Source organism: Cariama cristata, unplaced genomic scaffold, assembly GCF_000690535.1.
Source record: "Cariama cristata isolate BGI_N322 unplaced genomic scaffold, ASM69053v1 scaffold1387, whole genome shotgun sequence".
In the NCBI taxonomy this organism is placed as follows: Eukaryota; Metazoa; Chordata; class Aves; order Cariamiformes; family Cariamidae; genus Cariama; species Cariama cristata.
Genome location: NW_009624767.1, coordinates 84,164 through 105,260, shown reverse-complemented (window position 1 = coordinate 105,260; position 21,097 = coordinate 84,164). Strand labels below are relative to the sequence as shown.

At 41.5% G+C, this 21,097-nt stretch overlaps 1 protein-coding gene across 1 annotated transcript in view; it reads right to left on the bottom strand.

Moving 5' to 3' along the window:
* The window catches only part of LARGE (like-glycosyltransferase), a gene marked incomplete at its 5' end in the record, with an annotated part of 63,679 nt that overhangs the window by 2,613 nt on the left and 39,969 nt on the right, over positions 1-21,097 (bottom strand). The window contains 4 exons of the mRNA XM_009703288.1: positions 2,240-2,435; positions 8,404-8,550; positions 15,380-15,658; positions 20,135-20,292. Coding sequence (XP_009701590.1) covers positions 2,240-2,435; positions 8,404-8,550; positions 15,380-15,658; positions 20,135-20,292 — 780 coding nt within the window. The remainder of the gene's footprint in view (positions 1-2,239; positions 2,436-8,403; positions 8,551-15,379; positions 15,659-20,134; positions 20,293-21,097) is intronic.

Genomic DNA, 21,097 nt, shown 5'->3' with positions numbered 1-21,097 from the left:
TCCTTCCAAAAGGCCTTCAGGCACATAAAGCCTTCCAAAAACTTAGTCTGCTGCTAATAAGCCCTGCTAATAAGATGCTGGGCTGGGGTCCCGGAAAAAGGGATGCTCACAGTCTAGTTCCATAGTCACTGGGAGAGCAGGGAAAGGTTTCCTAATGACCCATCCCTACTATGAGGAAACATCTGTTGAGAAAGCAATGCACTTGCAGGAACCTCTGTCCCTACCTCACGCGTTATAAATTCTTTAGACAGAGACTGTCATTATCTATGTATTTGTACAGCATCCAGCTCAGTGGACATCTGCATGCCCCCAGAATAATAATGATGATTATCTCCATGCAGTGTGCTGCTCTGAAGAACGGTAGTGGCACAGGCCCCTGGTAAGGAGTCTGAAATAGTCCTCTTGACAGATGCTGCAGTTGTGAGGAGCAGGGAAATAATTCAGTTGGGAGGTTGCTCTGCCTGCTGGTAATGAAGCCAGCCAAGCAGCTGGCAGCAACCTGATCTGTGGACACCCTGAAGCAGAGGAATACCAAAGGGGGAGGTAGCTGTGTGATCCCACATCCTCTCTGGGCTGATTTGGTGGGAGAACAGACCAATACCTATGTTGCTACAGATGAAAATGAAACTTCTTTTCAATGTGAGAACGTTTTTAAGGCTGAAAAAGTGAGAAAAGCAATTCCTCAGAGTTAATTCCAACCCAATGGCCAGTTAACGTACCTGCGCTATGATCAACTTTGAAAAATGTTCCAGTTTCACGTGTGTGAATCTGTATGCTGGGTAAATGTCCCTGAACAGAAGAGGTAGATCATGAATGCTAGATGAGAGCTGCCAGTGGGAACATAAGCCTTGTTACCCAGATTAACAAATAATAATTCATTACCCTGGCACTCTCCACAACCAATGGTTAATTGATTAGTGTTTGGAAAGTGCACTGGAAAATTAAAGTGCTATAGCAAAGCAAAGTATTATTAGTAACAATAACATAAGGGATAATTTTTTTTTTTTTTACTCTGTAATCACTTTTTCTCAATGTAAGTAGGTACGAATTTGTTGGGAATGCCCTTTTGCAAACAGAGGGTAAGCAGCTGCCAGCCCAAGGTGACCATGTGGTTTTGTAAGCAGAAGTGGAAAATATCCCTTTCACATATGTGCCTGCACACAAATACACCGTAGCCCACATTCTAGAGACACAGCCTCCCAGTAACTTGCTGCATGCCTTGTGCTGCTCTGCTTCACATAAACTGGTAAGAGTTGGGCAGAGAAGATCAGCTATGTTCCAGATCCATAGCAGAAGCTAGCATAGGAGGATACAGATGGCCAAAACCCGTGTTTTTTGGTTAGCATGAAATACTACTAGTTCAAAAACTGGGACTGAAACCAAACTGAAAAAAAACAACCAAACAAACCTAAACTAAAAAGAAATGCCATGACCCAGACCCTGCTGATTAGCACAATGGTTAGCTTCACATCCCAGAACAGCAGGGAGATGCAAACCCTGCCATTTCAGTGAGCAGCAGCATTGGGCTCCCACAGAGCCATAGTCACTGCCAGCCTCTAACATCTAGGTCGGTGGCAGGGACCTTGGCAGCTCTGAGAGCTCTAGTGCCAGTCTGGGACTCTCGAGCTTTCTCTGCATCCTTATTCTTATATATTCTGCCCAGCAGCTCCATCCAAGAGGCAGGCAGCCCAAGGATCAAGTACCTGGATCCTCTAGAGTCTGCTCCACAGCCAGAGACTTTGCAAATGTAAAGTCCTTGGCTTTGCAGAGATGCGCTGTAAATCCAGGCCAGAAATTGAAGATGCTTGCCTTGGATTCAATTTAAGATTGCTTTTTGAATTCTAAATTAGCATTTGGGACTCACCAACCTCTGTTTAACTGAAAAACTTCCAGCTAGGTCTATAGATCCCCTAGTAAGTGATGAGACTGGCAACACGTGCTGCAATGCTCAGGCACACTGCTGGGCAGGAGGTGGGCACTGTGGGGATTGTGCCACTGCGAAACAATAACTTTCTCAGCATGGACAAATAAACTAACTCAGACTCAGTTCTCCTTTTCATTCTCGACAAGGACTAAAGTGAGTGTTCCCAACTGAAGAAGCACTCATTAAGGAGCTCAGTAAGGCCAGATGAGCACTTTGCTGATGCAAAGTCTGAAGCTTTTCTACAGAACACAGATTTCATTTTAAGAACCCTGCTGCCCAGCCCTGGGTGAGATAGGCAGGTGGTTGTCTCCTCACCTGTGCATCCAGTTCCATGATGTGAGCTACTTTGTTCCAGCCAAATCCAACAAACCGCCTGTCATACTCTGGGCAGTCCTTCCTCACAACAACGTATGGCTCAAAGTCTGCTTCCCACTCAACACGGTAGGGAGTCGTGGCTGTTCGCCACTTGGCAAAGTTCGTTGGCGCATGCCCTTTCGTCCAGACGTGATACCTTAAACAGACATAAATGGCACAGACGTGGGGAGGCAATTAGATAGAACGCATCTTGGCAAGGCAACAAAATGTTACTTGTTAGATGAAATGCTCAAAAATAAGGACATTAGCTTACAGTTCACATCATCGTTTTCAGGACATATCGGAGGCAATTTCGAGGACTATTTCCAGCACGCTTTCCAGAGCCTGTATGTGCTCAGTCCTTAAAGACATCTAGATGGTGAAGGATAGTGTGAAAACACTATCTAATGCTAATGTGAGAAACAATTACAAAGTACACAGACGGTTCATCTGCACTACAAAGTGCTGTGTTTCGTTTCTAGCAACCAAACGGCTGTATCAGTGCCCTAAAATCGGTGGGAAATTCTGTAGCTCAGATAAGGTCCCTAAAATTAGCTATTTCTACATTACAGTGACATTTACAATCTGTTTTATATGCAATTTTATAATTTGTAGGAGAGACACCTGCAGCTCTGGATAGATGTTCCATTTTATTAATTACTGTTATTACTATGGCAGGAACCAAAGTGCATAATTAAATTAATAAGTAAAATATTACATAAAGGCTTTCTGCTGTACTTTCTACATTGTGGGGAGTACCCATGTGATCCTCAGCAAGGTAATCAATTTGATTTACAGAAAAATATCCTTTTATACTTCGTTAATCTTGTTTAGGTCACAGCAGGCCTCTTCCAAGCACAGCTTGAATCCATCCCATTAGTGCCAGGGTCAATGACTCTCTCGCCCACTTATTCTTCTTACACTTTCCCAAAATCAATGAGACAGGCTCTTTCTGCAGACTCATAGATTAAATAATGAAACAAAGGCATAGCAGGCCATCTGTATTACAACACTCTGAGATGTGTAACAGAAGGGGCAAAACAAACATCCTGCCAGTCTGTAATGTAAGGTACATTGAATTCACAGGTATGACTCATGTGTTAAAAGTAAAGGGAATTGAGCATTAAATATTTGCAGAATTAGGACCTGAGGTAATGTTTCAGAATTTCTCTGAAACAGAATTCCAAGAAATTCTCATAACGTTGCAAGCTGTTGCTAAAAACAGGGACGTAATATCACAACCTCGGAGTTTTCACTCGGACTGTATATTTGTATGGCTTGTAACAGGAAAACCAGAGAGGTGTTCAGCTATGCTGACTCCTTGTTCAAGGGCAGTGCAGGAGGACAGAATTATTAGGATAGCACTGGGGTCCCAAGTAACATATGGTCCTTTGAAAGCTGCATTTCTAAACTGTAAACTAGTTGCATCACTTTCTGGTATCTGGCTTGGGGACCTGGAAAACCAAAGCCCTTCTGTATTAAAAAAAATGACAGTGAATTAATTCTCTAGAGATTATTAGAAACAAGTGCCAGATTCACAAAGATGCTTACAATCCTTAATGCCCTTTGGAATCATATCCAAAAAGCCTATCCCTGTTCTTGGTCTCTTTTGGAAATAAGTGGGCAACCTATGCCATCACTAATGGGCAGTTATCTATGATGGAAAAAAAATAAAATCACGATGTGGGATTTGAAATGATATGGGATTGTGGAGGATGCTGTGTCTTCTAAAACCCTACCTTTGGCATTTTGAAATTAATTGTGATAATAATAATACTGACTACTAAACACTTACGAAGTGATTTGTATCTTCAAGGCCCCAAACAAACTTTGGTTAATTGAGAGATTCCTGCAGAGAAGAAGTCAAATCACAGAATCACAGAATCACAGAATGATTGGGGTTGGAAGTGATCTCTGGAGATCCAATCCCCCTGCCAAAGCAAGTTGCACAGGATCATGTCCAGGCGGGTTTTGAATATCTCCAGAGAAGGAGCCTCCACACCCCCTCGGGGCAGCCTGTTCCAGTGCTCTGCCACTCTCAAAGCACAGAAGTTCTTCCTCGTATTAAGATGAAACTTCTTGAGTTTCAGTTTGTGCCCGTTGCCCCTTAACCTGTCCCTGGGCACCACTGAAAAGACTCTGGCCCCATCCTCTTGATGTCCACAATAAGGTATTACAAGCATTGATGAGATCCTCTCTGTCTTCTCTTCTCCAGGCTGAACAGATCCAGTTCCCTCAGCCTTTCCTCATGAGAGAGATGCTCCAGTCCCCTCATCATCTTCGTTGCCTTCCACTGGACTCTCTCCAGTAGTTCCTTGTCTTTCTTGAACTGCAGAGCCCAGAACTGGACACAGCACTCCAGATGTGGCCTCATCAGGGGAGGTTATCCTCTCCTGACCTGCTGGCCACACTCCTCCTCATGCACTCCAAGATACCTTGGTCTTCTTGGCCACAAGGGCACATTGCTGGCTCATGGTCAACTCGTTGTCCCCTAGGCCCCCTAGGTCCTCCCCCGCCGGGCTGCTCTCCAGCAGGTCAACCCCCAGCCTGTGCTGGTGCATGGGCTTATTCCTCCCTAGGTGCAGGACCCTACACTTGCCTTTGTTGAATTTCATTAGGTTCCTCTCCGCCCAACTCTCCAGCGTGAGACTCTCCATGTCTCACTGAATGGCACTGCAGCCTTCTGGTGTAAATGCTGCTGTTGTTCTAGTAACACAGGAGGGGAACAGGGGACTAACCATAAAAGCCATCAATTTCTTTCCACCTTTTCACCCTTTTGAGGGATATCCATGTAAGCCGTTACAGCAGCTCAAGTATAACCTCTGTGAGTTGAGAGAGCTGACCAGCAGGGGGAAAAAAAAAATTGGGAAGAGACAATGAAGGGAAAATATGGAAGCGAGATTGGAGAGACAAAACAAAGCAGAAAGGAAGGAATAGACCTGATTGTACCAAACAATACCAGAGGTTTTCTACTTGCCTCTTCAGAGTGACTGATGTGAGTGGAGGGAAAGTTTGACAAAAGGATCGCTAAGGTCAGGACAAAGAGGAAACTGAGTACAGGATGTTCAAATGGGGTGTGCACACACTGACTATAAAGGAATAGTTAGACTGGAAACCAGAATTGTGAGAGTTCAGGATTACATAAATACCTGTACATACAATATATATGGATCTACATACATATACACACACACATATAATCTGCTGGAGTGAGGTCGTGGCCAATGGCTGATCACCGCATGAAAGGTACTGCAAAGTAAGATATGCAGACACCATTACATGGATACCCATATAGAGGAAGCTACCATAAAAGAGTGTGTCATTTCCAACACATTTTAGTCTCTGTGACACAGTTGTGAGAAGTGGTTCACTGTCTGTATTGGTCTTTCATCTCACAGGACAAATGAATAACTCTAATTTTCCTGCTCAGGCCCTTCTCACTCAAAATTTAAATACACATTGAATTTTAAGGCCACACTCAATCCTACTGACTCCCAGGAGAACCTTGTGAAAATTGTGAAAAACATATTTTTCACTACGCTGGCAATTTTGACAAATCCAAACCAAATCATTCAATCTCCATGAAATGATAATGAGTTTCTCTCCCACAGTTCATGGCAAACAACTGGAAAACACCTCCCCCGTCCGCCCCGCTTTGGATCAAATGTTTCATCTTACTTGTGATATCTGTTGCTTTTATTTAAAATAAAATTTCAAAACTATAGTAAACTTTGCTAAAGTCAGTAAAATGAAATCATTATTCTCAGAGTGTTCTTCCTCCCTGCCTTGTCCCTCAAAGCTTCCCATTTCAGTGAGAAAGATGATTTGGTGAAAGAAAAACTTTCCCAGTTCTGTTCTTAGATGCTTAAACATTTTGCTGGATTGTGGATGCAATCAGTTAATTAGTTAATCAGTTGTTGCTGGTTATGTTTTTTCAATATGATGCGTCTTCTACCAGCTGTGGTTTCTCTTATGCCTGAAAGCTGTGTCGGCAGTATGTTTGTGGTTCATCAGCTATTACCCAGGCACTGAGCGGGCACATCCTTGTGCGGCACAGTCACAGCCAGCACCTGCAATCAAGCCAGCAAGCTGGCACAGAGCAACCCACCACCACCGAGGGGTTCCACACAGCACACCTTGCCAGCCGCAGATGCTCACATGTCTTCCTTTTTCTTCTGGTGGTGACCAGGGGATGTAATTGAGAGCTGTTTCATACTTCTTAGCTGCCCAGAGGTAGAAAAGGTCACCATTCGGAAAAGAGGTGACAAAAGCAATTTCAGCGAGGGAAAGATTGTAATCTACCATGTGGTGTGAGGGACTGGGATGCTGCAGGCACTCTCAGCAATCACTGTCACAGCAGTCCTCCCCAGCTCACTCCCACCTGCTCAGCCTCGAATTGCAGCATTATTAAAGCACCTTGAAGGTGGAGGTGGAAATTCTCAGCCCAGATCACAGCTGCTTTGTGGCTGCTGATAGATTTGAGCAATGAAATGAGCCAAAGCAAACTGGGGAAGCATTTGTAAAATGTGTCCATTAATATGTACACCAGCTACAGACCGCATGTCCTTCAATTCTTATTTAACCTTGCTCTGGCAAAACTCCCACTGATGTTAAGGACATTTTTTCCTGAGTGAGACTTGAGAAAGGATCTGCAAATCCGGCTGTGTACATAACACACAAAGATGCCATATAGCTCGAAGATGAAATCTGTAGTGGAAGGCCACTGCTGTGCAAGCTGAAAATTTGATTGTTGGTGGAATGTAACATCTGAAATTCCTGAGGGTGTTATTTTTCACCAGAAGGATTTTCTTCTTTCAACTATGGAAGAAACAATTATTTTCTGTCAACAAATCTCTTGTTAATTTGTGTGTCTTTGACTGTCAAAGAATGATGGAAGACTGAAAGGCACTTGCTCTATCAGTATCCTTAAGTAATTTTCCAGAGATAGGCATGCCTCTCTCAGTTACCTCAAGTTTCTATTTCAAGGCAGTCAGTGGTAGAGGTAGTGTCAGAATTATGTCTTCCAGGCTCACACAGGCTGTCTGCTGTGACATGTGCATGTGGCCACATGAGGGAAGGGTGTCTGCTGCAATGACAGAGGTTGTAATACAGGGAATGGAAGAAGTGTGAGGAAAGCTCTAAAGTAAGGGAAGGATGGGAGAGGTGATACAGACCTCCACTGGGCATGGATAATACCAAGCTTCTTCACAGTTTTTATCTCTAGATCTCAAAATACTGTAAAAAGGAGAGGTGAACATTGTTACCTGCATTTCAGAGATGGAGAACAGAGATGTAAGAAAGCGAACTGATTCACGTACCACCTCCCAGCAGGGCAGTAGTGGAGCTGAGAAGAGAACGCAGGTCTCCTAAGCCCCCTCTCTGTGCAACATCATAAGGCCATATTGTACTCTTCCCATCACTGTGATGCTCTACAAATGTCTGCTAATCAGACCTTACCACACATACCCAAGAGACAGTTAACCCCTGGTAGTTGCATTTTGAAACTGAAGAGTCTGGCAGATAATAGAAGTGACTTGTTCACAGCCACAAAAGGAGTCTGCTTCAGAGAGGAACTCCAAATTTAGGTGTTCTTCACTTCTCCACTTCTAGTCAGACTACACTTTTACCTCTGCATTGAGAAACTCTAGCTAGTTAAGCAGCTGTTTCACACTTTAAAAGAGCACATGACAAGTCTGCATTTGTTTTTCCAGTAAGTCAGTAAGGAAGCGAACAAACGAGCAGAGAGAAATTATTTTTGCTCACATGAGGGACACAGCTATCCGGATAGTATTTGGCAGCCAAAAAGCAAATTACACGCACATGAGTGTAATGGTCGCGCTTGATTTTGTAGCGCAATAAAAAATGATGAAAATAAAACAAATTCAATTTAACAACTGAAGTCCTTCAGTAGCGGACTATAATACTAGATAAAATGCTGAGCTTACAGATGGAATATATCCACATACGATCCTGTTCACTCCCTCTCTATGAAAAGGGAAAACCAATTTCAGTAGGTTTCTTAATGGAGCTAGCTAGCTGACAGAGAAAAATCAAATATTCACAAGAACATCAAAAATATCTTTAGAGATAATGATCACAGGTTCAACAAAAGTACTTTCCATTACCTGAATGTGAAGAGGGTTCCCATGTCCAACATAGATAGCAGCTCTGCTTTTGACTTGGGGAAGGAGAGGCGGTAGCGTAAGGTCTCAAAAGCAGGTACAATCAGAGCTTTCTTGGTGTTAGCCAGGTCTAGCTGGATGACAGACTTCCTGGCAAAGAGAAACAACAAATAAAAGCAGGAAAATGTTAAACTGAGCAAATCACTTGGCTTTTCAAAATACAGTGCAGAGAATGGGCAATTTCATACTATAAATGTAACTATGGCCCATATTTTTTCCCAGGGGTGCTTCATATTTTCCTCTAGTTTTGATCTGCTGCTCTACGAGTAGGGACAACAACACAGTTCAAAAAGAGCTTGCGTGCTTGACTGATCAATGCTGCCCTGCATGTCCAGGGGTGCACAGAGTTGAACTGGCACTCTGAGCACGGCCAACTGACCACTCCTTTAAGAGAAACGTAGTTGAATATTACTACATTTATAGGAAAGAGCTGTCCAGTCAATGGCAGTTCTAAAAAAATGGGATTTATCCAGGACTCAGTGGGATTTTACAAGATGAGGAGCTGGAAAGCCTGGCTGCATTTCAGCCTAGCTATTCTCTGTGTTATGCTGTGCCATCATACTTGCTTTTTACCTCTGTTTTAGAGCTCTGTATGTCCTGCAAGGTGAGTGTTACCTTAACACCACTATGGACCAGATATTTGCTCCTCAAGAGCACTGTTTTCATGATGGTCGGTCTCTGTTCAAGACAAGGCACAGATCTGCTGTAACAGGACACGGTGCAAATCAGCAAAACTGTACATTAGCAGTAATTTTTTGAGTACTGTTAATTACGTACATGGTAGCACCCAGAGATCAGAGCTCATTTGTGCTTGGCTCTGTACGTAGGGCAAAGAGGCTGTTTCCTGCAGAGAAAAGCTGGGCACTGGGTGCACTGAGATACCTCGCTTTTCCCCTTCTTTTGCTGCAAGTTGTTCAGTGCAGAGACTGTTTTGGTGTCTGAGTGTGCGTGTGTGTGCAAACTGCGTTTTGCACAGTAGGGCCCTTCTCCAGACAGAAGCCTTAGGACAACTGCTGCAGGAGAACGAGGGCTTGGCAATCTTACGCCCTGCCTGCCAGAGGTATTCAGTCTATTCTTTCCTAACAAACTAAAACCCAAAGAAAAAAAAGTTACTTTTCCATCCCCAAACTGAATCTTACTATGCTTGTCATTAGAAATAACTCCATCTCGATTTTTCTTTCATTATCTTCATATTTCATATAAGAAATATGCCTCTCTCCCTGTCAAAGTCAGTTCCCCTTAATAGGATTCACTGTCCTGACTTTTATGTTACTGCAACAAGCAATCAGGACAACGTTGACAAGCAGCAAACTCTCTACAGCCTTATAAGATGAAAGAATTGGGATTACTGTCATAATAACAGAAGGACCAAACAAACCACTTTTCTAGGCTCAGAATACCTAGAATTCATTTATATTGCCATCGGAGAAAAGAAGAAGAGCAGGGCTATTTAATAAAATCTGAATTTTAGAGAATTCACACCACCCTATAGGCCTGTTCTATAAAAAGAAATCTGTTCTCAGCGCCTTATTGCAACATTTGCACTGTTTAAAGAACCCCTGCCACATTCCAGTGAACTTTTCACTATTGAAGGATTTTAACAGCATCTTATTACAACTTTTTTGTACTTTCTTCACTAGTTTCTCTCTCATCATCACTAACGGCCAAGATATCTGCATGTAAATAGATGACTCCTTCACAATCAGCCTCCACGACCTTCCAGAATCGTTGAGCAGTGCCAGCATCCAGTCTTTATGACGCTTTTGATGTTTCTTCTCCTTCATACCTTTTCTGAAAGCAGGTGACACTAACAAAGTTTCTCTTCCAACATCTCAGGCTTTCTGGACTCTGTGCAATCTATCAGCTTTGAGCAGTACAGCTTTGAGGATTCAGTTCCAGGAAGGAGCAGGTAACATTTGCAGTGATGCTCACCCTTTGGGCTCTGCAGGGAAACCGCAGCTTCCATTTATGGCTGTTACTATCTCTTTGTTTGACGGAGAGCTCAGAAGTCCCAGGCAAAAATCAAGGCCTTGCTGTGCTTGGCACTGTCAAAGAGTAGGAGACAATCCTGCGCACGAAAGTTCACAGTCTGAAGCTGAACAAAGCTGAAGTAGGTATAGATATCAAGCAAGGGCAACAGCAGAGACAGTTAGACAGAGCAAGCTGTGTTGAAACTAGTGTTGAACATGGCTCACTTCATAAGATATGGGATACAAGCACAAAAATTATGTAGATATCAGTAATCCTTTCTGCACACTCCCTACGCTTGTCATCTGCAAATTTAATATAGGTGTCCATGGCAGAACTGTTGGAAAGAATAGATGGCACTACCCTCATGAAGAAAAACAAAAGGCAGAGGGAACAAATTGATGCAAGAGCCTGAAATCACTTGCACCGTCAAAGGTCAACATGAAAAGTTAGGTAAGTGGAGAGAAGCAGAGGTCTGAAAACAAAATGCTTGTACTGGATACAGTCAAACCCAGAGAACTGGTGGAGGTACTTCAAGCGTGAAATAAAATAGCGGGATAATCTCTGCAGAACTATTTTCAAGATATGTGAGCATCTGAGGTGCACGTTGGTAAGGTCAAAGTGGAGGGGTTCACCAAAACTGAGCTGGGAGTTGAGACATGCTCAGTCAAGAAGTCCAGCAGCACTGACCTCCAAGTAGAACAGCCTGCCTTTGATGTGGACTAGATGACATAAAGGACTAATGTAAGGGGAAGAAGGAATCAGTGCTGACACTCAGTTGTTGAACCTGAGTGACGAAGGACAACAGAGGCCATGTAAATTGTGATAATGGCAGGGAGGACTTGGTAGAGAAAAAAACACCTTCCATTTTCTTCTGATAACTTGGCTGGTGGTCTGCTCCTCAGACAACCAGGTGACAATCTAACTTCCTATTGGAAGCAAATCTACTTTTCCTTTTCTATGGGGTGACTTTTTTTCCTGTTTTGAGTGGAGGAATCATTTGCTGTTTGACTGGTTCTGTGATACTTGGAATAGGAAAATTTTCACTGTTGGTTTTGCAAGACATGTGGAAGATAATGTAGGGAATACATTCGGTTATGTTTCAGACTAGCACTGGGTATACTGTTTAATTCCTGCATTATCCTTACAAAGGTTGTTTTTTGGATTCAGTAATATCGATTCAGTATCCATTTTCCTTTATCTGTCCTGTTTCCTCAAACCCCTAAATAAGGATCTATGTTTTTATGAAGAACTTTCTCTTTGCTAGTGTTGTCCAGGAAACCGTTTCCCAGGCATCTTTGTGTTCAGACTTGATGTATGTCATTCTGACACAGTAAAGGTTGAGTTAAATTTCTGAATCTACTAATCAACCCTATTTTTTGCAAGAAAGGAAGAAATGAATCTTAAATCACAAGACTCTCCTCACAGGTTGAATAAACGCCAGCATGTTGATATCAATCTTTTCATCTCCATAGTCCTTTCAAAAAATTAACACAGAATTCTTATCCTCACGGGGACAGATAGTAATATCATTCCCATTTCTGGAGGACAGAGAAGCTCGGACACAGAAAGGTTAGCAACCTAATCCTAAAGCACTGAATTCAGGAAAAAAAGAAAAAAGTCCATTAACTCAAGTTAGCTTCCACTACCAGGACTTGGTAAGTGGTTAGTTTGAGATCAACAAATATGGCAGTCACAGAGTTTGTAGTAAGAGCTGGAGAGTTGTCAGTTCACTGCTAAATTCATTAGAACGTTCCTCCTCTTTACAAAAGCAATGAATGCATAGCCTACAAAGGTATCCAACAAATAAAAAACAATAGGCACAAGATGAAGTCTATCTTTTGCTGAGATACTGAAGAACAACCAGAAATACTTCACAACTCATTTTACAGGGGCAGGTATAAAACCTGCGGACAGAGATTGGATGCAAGGTCCCAATTCATGCTAAATGTGTTGCAGGAAGCGAAAGGCATATTTTACACAAATGTGTCAGGAAAGAACTTTCATGCTAGCTGTGACAACAGTAGATAAGCAGCCTGTCTAGTTATTTTATGTTAGAAGAACCTTTAGAATGACCCACACACCTTACTTGTAGCAACCACAAAGAGCCTTTACCTCTGGGGCCATAACAAGATGACCTCAGTAACTAATGAGGGAAGGTGACAAAAGACTTTGGCTCAGCACAGACCATAAACTGAGTTTCATAAACAGGAAATCTTTAAATGATACATTTCTTTCCTTTTGTACTTCACAGAAGAGTAAGGTATGACATAAAGGGGGTTTGATGGAGATTAAAAGCATTGAAATGGTCTTACTTAGCACCTGTGTAAAAGCTCAATTAGCACAAATGTAAGTGCTAGCAACAGATACCTAGAGGGACAGGTAACCATCAGCTCCCTCAGCTTCTCCTTCAAAACTGGCCATAACCTTTCACATACACCACCTTCAAAACATGTTGAAAACGTTTTTCAAAATCCCTTTCTGTCTGAGAATATATTGTCTGTAGAGACACAATATACAATATATGTAAATCAGCAGACTTGCAGTGAGAGGGACTTGTCTGGCTCATCCTGTACAAAGTGATGCCTGAAACACCACACTATTTCTATTTGTTTATGGATGTTCTATCTGAGGAAATGAAGATGAAAATGTTTGTGTGTCTTTCTAACAAACAGTCGCTGCCATTCAGATAGATAGCACTAATCAGCTACTTGCAGAGGCGGTGGGAACAGTCAGTGCAGAAAGATACAGGGGATTCGTATTTAAAATAATCTCACTATACCTCCCTGCTATTTTGCTCAGAAAAATCGTTATTGAAAAAGCAACAAAAGCCTCTAGTTCACATGCAAAAAAATCCAATCCTTTTTAAAATAGCTGGTAGTAGCAGATTAGCAATTTTGATATTCCCAGACAACAGAGACTCACAGTCAGAATTAAGGTGGTATGGGTCTCACAAAAGGCTGGTAGAGTAACACAAGGTCTCGGATGCAACAGCTTTCAGTGCAAATCTGTCTTTTTTCTGAAACAGCACCAATGGGTGGCATCACTGCGCATTTAGTTCTATAATACATTATCACCATACCAGAATTATTTCTACGGTTGTAATATCTCAACTATATTGTGGTATATCATTCTGTCTTCTCTCCTCTCTTCTTCCCTTCAGTGCTGACTCTCATCCGTGCACTGCGAAGCAGCATGGAGGAACAAGTTGCTTTTTCAGTACTACATGCCAATATCAACAGCTGCTATCTTTACCACGTCCAGCACTAATCTGAAGAAATGTAGCAATACGTAACACTAATGTCAAAGAAGAGAAAAGCTAACAACTGTCCCTACATGTATCTTGAGACAGCTAATGTGTGCAAGGAAGAGAATTATTTTGGAGTCCTCACAGCACAAGTGAAAAAGAAATATCCCTAAAATAAGTGGGAAACAAGCTGACACAGTGCAATAAAACTTCAATGATATTATTGAAATGCAGTGTCTTAAAAGCCACAGAATCATAGAACCATAGAAGAGTTTAGGTTGGAAGGGACCATCTAGTCCAACCCCCCTGCCACTGGCAGGGACATCTTCAAATAGGTCAGGTTGCTCAAAGCCCCATCCAAACTGACCTTGAATGTTTCCAGGGATGGGGCATCCACAACTTGTCTGGGAAACCTGTGCCAGTGCTTCACCACCCTCATTGTAAAAAATGTCTTCCTTATATCTAGTCTAAATCTACCCTCTTTTAGTTTAAAACCATTATGCCTTGTCCTAATGCAACAGATCCTGCTAAAAAGTTTGTCCCCATCTTTCTCACAAGCCCCCTTTAGGTACGGAAAGGCTGCTCTAAGGTCTCCGTGGAGCCTTCTCTTCTCCAGGCTGAACAACCCCAACTCTCTCAGCCTGTCTTCACAGGAGAGGTGCTCCAGCCCCCTGAATAGTGAATTTGGCCCTGTACATGGACGCAGAAATTGAAAAAGGCAATTCATTCTCCACATGAGGGAGAAGTGAGAAAAAGATGCTTACTGAGTTGTTAAGCCCAAAACAAGGGAATTACTCCATAACTTTTTGATACTGGAAGGTGTATTTCCCTTTACACTCCAAAACCCTGGTTCTGTGGACTCAAAGGGATCACCTCCAGGCAGACCCTTACTGGAACACTTTCATCAACTTTTACCAAATTGGAACAGAGATGAAAAGCAAAACTGCTCAGGACTAAGGAACTGAAATCCTCCTGTCTGGCCACAGGGTGTCCTCCTTGCTCTATGCTTTGGCCTCAGATGACCAGCCTCTGCAGGGCGAAAAGGTCTTTATTAAAAAAAGTTCAGTTAATGCATCAGAAGTATGTAGTTTGCTCAGCCCAACCTGCTCACATTCATTATGATACAATACACACTGAGGTTACTCTTTCCAGTTTCCTTATGCTAATTATTTTGCCTTGACAGGTGCTGGCAGTGCAGTCATATTTTTGAGCTGGTTAGACTATCACCCTCTTTTCAAGAGAAGGAACTGGATTAAGAGTGTGTCACAGGGACAAGAAGTTCAGTAATGCTTCGCATGTTTGTTCTGTCACTGACATTAAGAATCAGGGATATTTAGGGAAATCGCCTGGTTCACATCCCTGCTAATACAGGATGCTCTGGCACATTTAATAATACTTAGTCCAGTTCAATTTTCAAATGGATTCTTGTGCTGCCCTGAGCGAATTATTCTGACGGCTAACAGGGTTCACATTTAGACCTGAGTTTTTTCTTTCATAACCGTATTGCTTTACTTCCAGCTACAGTCCCTTCTTCTACCTTAAAAATTCTTGTGCCTTGCTGGGCGTTGTCACACCTTAAACATCTATCAGCTGCCTCTTTCAGATCCGATCAAACTGCATTGTTTTGGGAACATGTGAGAAGGGTGGGGTGTGCAGGGGCTGAAAACATGGGTGACGGTGGGAATCCCTCCACTGTCCATTTACCTGAGGTACTCGTAGAGTCCATACATAGGCAAGAAGTCAATGTCGGACAGAAACATGTATGGTGTGCTGATATGCTTCATGGCCACATTCCTCAGCAGATTCACAGGATAGAACTGGCCCTCCTTGTACACGATATGGTAGCCGACATTGTGGCGGCTCATAAGTACTTCCGAGCCCTGGGCGTAGCGCAGAAATTGCTGGGCTTCTGCATCAGAAAGATAGAGTGCCAGGCTGATTGGACCTTCCCAGTGTTTGCAGATGGCTTCAAGCATCTGGAGCCTGAAAGAGGAAGGGTGAGAATAAGAAAAGGCTGTCTCCCTGTCTGGAACTCTTTGCCTGGGTTCATCTGATTAAATGCAGATATCTGTCCCTAAGCGAGACAGATTGCGGTCACTTTATATGCTGTGGAAAGCAATAAATATTTCTACAGTAAAATTTATCTCATCTAAGTTGATGTCTCCTTCTGGACAGATGGACTGCACCCTAGAAATGCCTACTTCTCTCCACTGAATGCAATGGAGCCTAAGACGGCCCTAGTTCAGATACACACATCCACAACTCAGATACCTCAAGTTAGGTGAAATCAACACCATCCTTTATGTCTAAATCATTGATGCCACAGGAAAGCCTACATGGACAACGCGACTTCATCTGACGGAAGCTTTGAGTTGCAGCCATCTATGTGGATCTACTTACAGGACAGGGGTCTCGTATTAAAGAGTGTCTAGTGCCCAATTCACACTTCAGGTCAAGCTGTTCTCACACACTAACACGCTACAGTGCTCTTCAACAAGCTTGTGGAGGGGAAAGGTGTACAGACCCCCAGATCATTTTCCTTCCTGTTTAGGAAAACCTTCCCCAGATTTTTGCAAGGCAGTTAGTCAGATCTTAAAAGGTGGTAAAAGTGATAGGTCAAGGGAATACTGACTTATAAGAACACTCACATTGACTAGAAGAAAACTCACTGTCAGGGAAAGGGCAAAAGAATGACACATCAATAGAAATGGGATTTACTACATGTAGAGAGTAAGGAGAGAAGGAGGGAGAGACATGGCATTGCTGTGGAATATCAAAAGAACATTTCAGACAAAACCATCATTTAAAGTACTAATTTGTATATGTTTTAGCAGTATCTCAAATTTCATTAAACGATTTTTAAAACAAGTTGTATCGATGTTTATTTTCTAAAACTTCCAGCAGTTACAATACTACTGATGAAAATTACAACAAAAGATCTCATACACAAATGTAAATCAAATCCAGCCTGGTCAAAATCATTTAAGCACTTTGGGTAATTTATAGAGAATTGCCTAGAGACTAAGATATGCCACCCAAAAATACAGCAAGGACTGATTACAAAGCCTCTTAAGTTAATACAAAGGGAAATGAACCTATGCAGCCTAGACAGATATTCTATTAAAAATTAGTAAGAGTAGCCTATGCAACATGATTATCTTCTCTCCCTTCCAAATCCACATTACTAGATTTTTCTTATTAATATTTATACAGAACACAAGAAAAGTTTTCTGCATCATTGTAATCAGAGAAAAGAGTTTCCTCCTCCTACCATCTCCCTTAAGCTTTGCAGCAGAAAGGAATGATATACTCATACCAGCAAACACACATCCTGATTTAACATTAATAGCTTTTCCTGCATTTCTGAATGATCGTGATGACATCCAAGATTATATAATCATTTTTTCTTAGCTATGAGATATTACCTTTGCTAGTCTACACCTGGTACATTATTTTCTTTTTATCTATTATTGAAACAAAGGTTATTATCAGCCTGAAACATACAGCCGAATTAGAAACACAAATCGATAAAAAAGATCTAAAAAGTATGTGAAGGCTTTAGGCTTTTGATTGTACAAATAATAAATAGAGAAATAGAGAAAAAGATCTTTTTTTTTTTTCCCTGCCTTTTTCCATCATAGTGGAAACCTATTAATCAGGAGACTCCAATTCATCAGCACTCAGATTTAGGGCAGCCTTTTAAAAATGGAATACTTGCCTAGCAAGAAATGCAGCAAAATGCCTTTCAAGGACTCCACGCAGGGGACAAATGGCATACATAACTTATTTAAACGGCACACCTGATAATGTCTGCAAAGCTTTTCACCATAGCTAAGTGGAAGTGGGTTTTGCAGGTATAAATTTCCAGCTGGACAGCTTAGCGCCCTTCAGCACACTCCATTTTGCTGCTGTGTTCTCATTGACAGGCTCCACTTCCACGAGTTTGAATCAGGGACTGCTGGGTGATGCTCCATAATCTGCTGTCTATAGGTTGTTACAATAGTCTCTTTGGACCATAAAACTTAGAATTACGAGTTTCTAAGCACAACATGACCAAGTTATTTTGGTTTTGTTAGCAGTCTGGAGGAATCTGTTCTCTTAAGGACTGTAGAGAAAATGAATGTACTGCTGCACTGCATAATAATGAGGTCATCATTTAGATGGTAAGTTTTTTAAAGGTCTGTTTTAGTCAAGTGAATTTTGCTGGAATTCGTGAGTTTCTTTGTTTTCACTTTTCTTCTTAAGAATGCTCAACCAATTTACAATTCATTCTCACCCAGACTTCAAGTGGTGCAATGCTAATTGTTTCTTTCCTTGTCCACATCCTGATCTCACATTTTTGTACCTCCCACTCTGATTTCTGAACCCCAGGTACATCCCATGCCTTCAAAAAGGCTGCCTAGCCAAAACACATGCATGAAAACCACAGTGATGCAACCAAGCTATTATCCAAGAAAATGTCACATCAGGATCAAAGGTGAGAATTAACCAATAACAAACAACACTGAATGATGTCTGTCTCAAAGCTTCTATCTAAAGACATTAATGTTAGCTCCTAAACTGTGGCCCTCTCTTCCATTCCCCAAGCCTATAGCACAGGCAAACATAAGCCTGTCACGAAAGTCATGTCAGTCTCATCTCCAATGGCACTATAATTGGAGACGCTGGGAGTTGCTTTTTTGCCTTTTCTCATCTCAGATGATCATTTGAAAGAATGATGCAGGAATGTAGTGTATAGCACATTGTTTTTATACATGTCATCTTAAATCTGAGACACTATTCTTAAATGTCTCCAGCTATGCTGGAAGAGTTTAATAAAAGTGGTTTAAAGAAGATACAAAAAAAATAAGGCAGTAACTGAAAGATGTGAAAGAAAACAAAGCAGCTAAACAGTTCTTTGGTATGATATTATTTATTGATTTTAGTGGAAAGAAAGTATTTCCAACTCAAATCAATAATTTATAGCAACACACCAACAAAGTAGGGAAGATTTTTCCTGCAAAGTATCAGGAGGGCTGTTCTTCCTGAATAAAAATGTGTGGTTCTGTCTATCAATAAAAACATGTGCCCCAGTGAGGATCCAAAAAGGGAAACAGATGCTCAGACTTTGCATCAGTGCCAGTGAATCAGCACTGAGCCTCAGCTCATTCTTTTGAATTAAATTCTGGGGGGAAAATATAGCATGTGCACACACCAGCTTTACTAATTTACTGTGGCACTCGCTCAGGGTCTGGCTTAATTTATTTCTTTAGTTTTTTACTCAAAGGTTTGTGAACACTTAACAAATGTTTCCTCAATTAAAAATCAATAGAACAGACACTAATGCACATAGCAAATCATAGCACAATGTGCAGGATGCAGTGCTGAGGCACTGGCGAAACAGAATAGCCCTCATTCGTTCGCATTTATTTTTAAAACAGGCTGTAAATGGTTTGTTGATCTGAATTCTTTTGACCTTCCTGGAATACTGCTGACCTTCCACTGGTGTAGCAGTGATGGTATTCACGGGTCATGTTGTATTCTGTATCTGCTCCACTAAATGAAATGTCAGTTTCTGGCTAATATTCAAGGAGTTCTGACCTGTTTTTTAACCCACTCGGATAGCAGTAGCTACAAAGTTTGGACTAGATTCGAACTGAGAAGTAGCAGGAAAAAAGAGATTGAGAACTCAAAATTTCACAAAGCTGGCTGATCCTGACTGCACATTCAGAGCTTCTGAAAAATGACAACTAATTGCGATGGTGGCAATCAGAAAGGTGAGGTGGAACTTGTCACGAAATGGGTTTTCCTTCCCAAATGAAATACCAGTTAAATTCCACTTTACATCAGAACTGAAAGTTGAAGAGAGTTAAACTAGAAATGTTATTCTGAAAATCAACATTTATATAAAAATACAATCACTCTGCTCAAAAAGAGATTTTTCATTTCACACTAGCACATTAAAAAAAAAGTTTAATGTTCAACTTCCTAATTTAAAAATGAAATGCTTAGTTTTGATTCTTCACTATAAGAAAAATCACTAATTGAGATTTTCTGCAAGGAAATTCCAATGAAAGCAAAACTAATGTTGTCTAATGAGGAAATACTGTGTGTAAAAACTTGGTCAGCTACAACTGCTTGCCTAAGTCTATTACAAACACCTCCTGTTTGTTCTAAGTTGTCGCAAAACTCCATAAACTAATAATGCCTGACAATCCTGACAAGTAACAACCCTTGCAATTCCAGTATTCAGCCTCTCATGAACTCTACCCACACTCGTGTGTGCACTGCAGAGCTGAACTCTGGATGCATGTGTGATATCTACATGTGCTACTCCTAATCCAAGAAAGGTCTTACAGTATGACATCCATGTTTCTACAAAAGTGAGCTTTTTCTCTCCCCAAAGCATTACATAGTTGGATTTCTCTAAGAAAATATTCATTGTCTCACACTTCCAGATGAACAAGAGATTTTCCCTACCTGTCCATTGAAAGTTGAGCCACCAGTGTTACATCGGTATTGTCTGAAGCAGGCTCGTATTCGTAATGTAGAAAATACAAATGGGTGCGATGGACGGTGAAACGTTCTCGACGGAATTCATAGCATAAGTCATCCTCATCCAGCTCAGACAGCTGTTTCTGGTTTTAGTGGACATAAAGATATGTTCTTTATAATTATTTTAGTAAATCAGGAGGTTGGGAACTTGTACCACGATGCAATGGGGAGTGGAAGTGGGACATGGTAGTGGAAGTGGAACAGTGGAAGTGCTACAGAGCAGCAGGGTTTTCCCAACCCTCGCTCCTGCAAGTCACTGGACAAGAGATTAGAAGAAAGAATTTCAAAGTAAATTGATAAGGCAGACATACCATTGTATATCTTGTATATATTATCTGTATTATGTACTTTCTACACCCAGACTAGCAATGAAACAGTGAACAACCACAACTTTAATAATTGCCAAGTTTCAGAGTTAATGCTCCAATGTGATGCATAATGTCATTCCTTATTAGAAGCAGTGTTTCAAACTACTCGTAGACATGCAGCTCTAGTAGACAAGACTCAGCAGCAGATTAAGCTTGTACATGCTGGACTGAGTAATTCCCATTCTGCTGCCTCTGTTGGAGAATAGTAACTGCTGTTAGCAGCATGGACAGACAGTTGGAAAACTAACAACTTTAACTGATCATTATTCCATTTCTTGAGATTTATGTATCTCAACCAGTTCAATTTTGCAATGAAAATATTCTTTCAACTGCAGAGGTGTGAAAATTAAGCCTACACTTTTAACGGGATTTATGCTTCTGGATACCTAGTTTGAAAAATCCAAAGGATGGCAGATTAGCAGAGAACAGGTGGGGTTTTTTTTAGCTCCCTTGGAAACCAAACCCCTTCAAAGTCATCTCAAAGCAATCCAATCCCGAGTCACTTAGACACGTAGCTTTA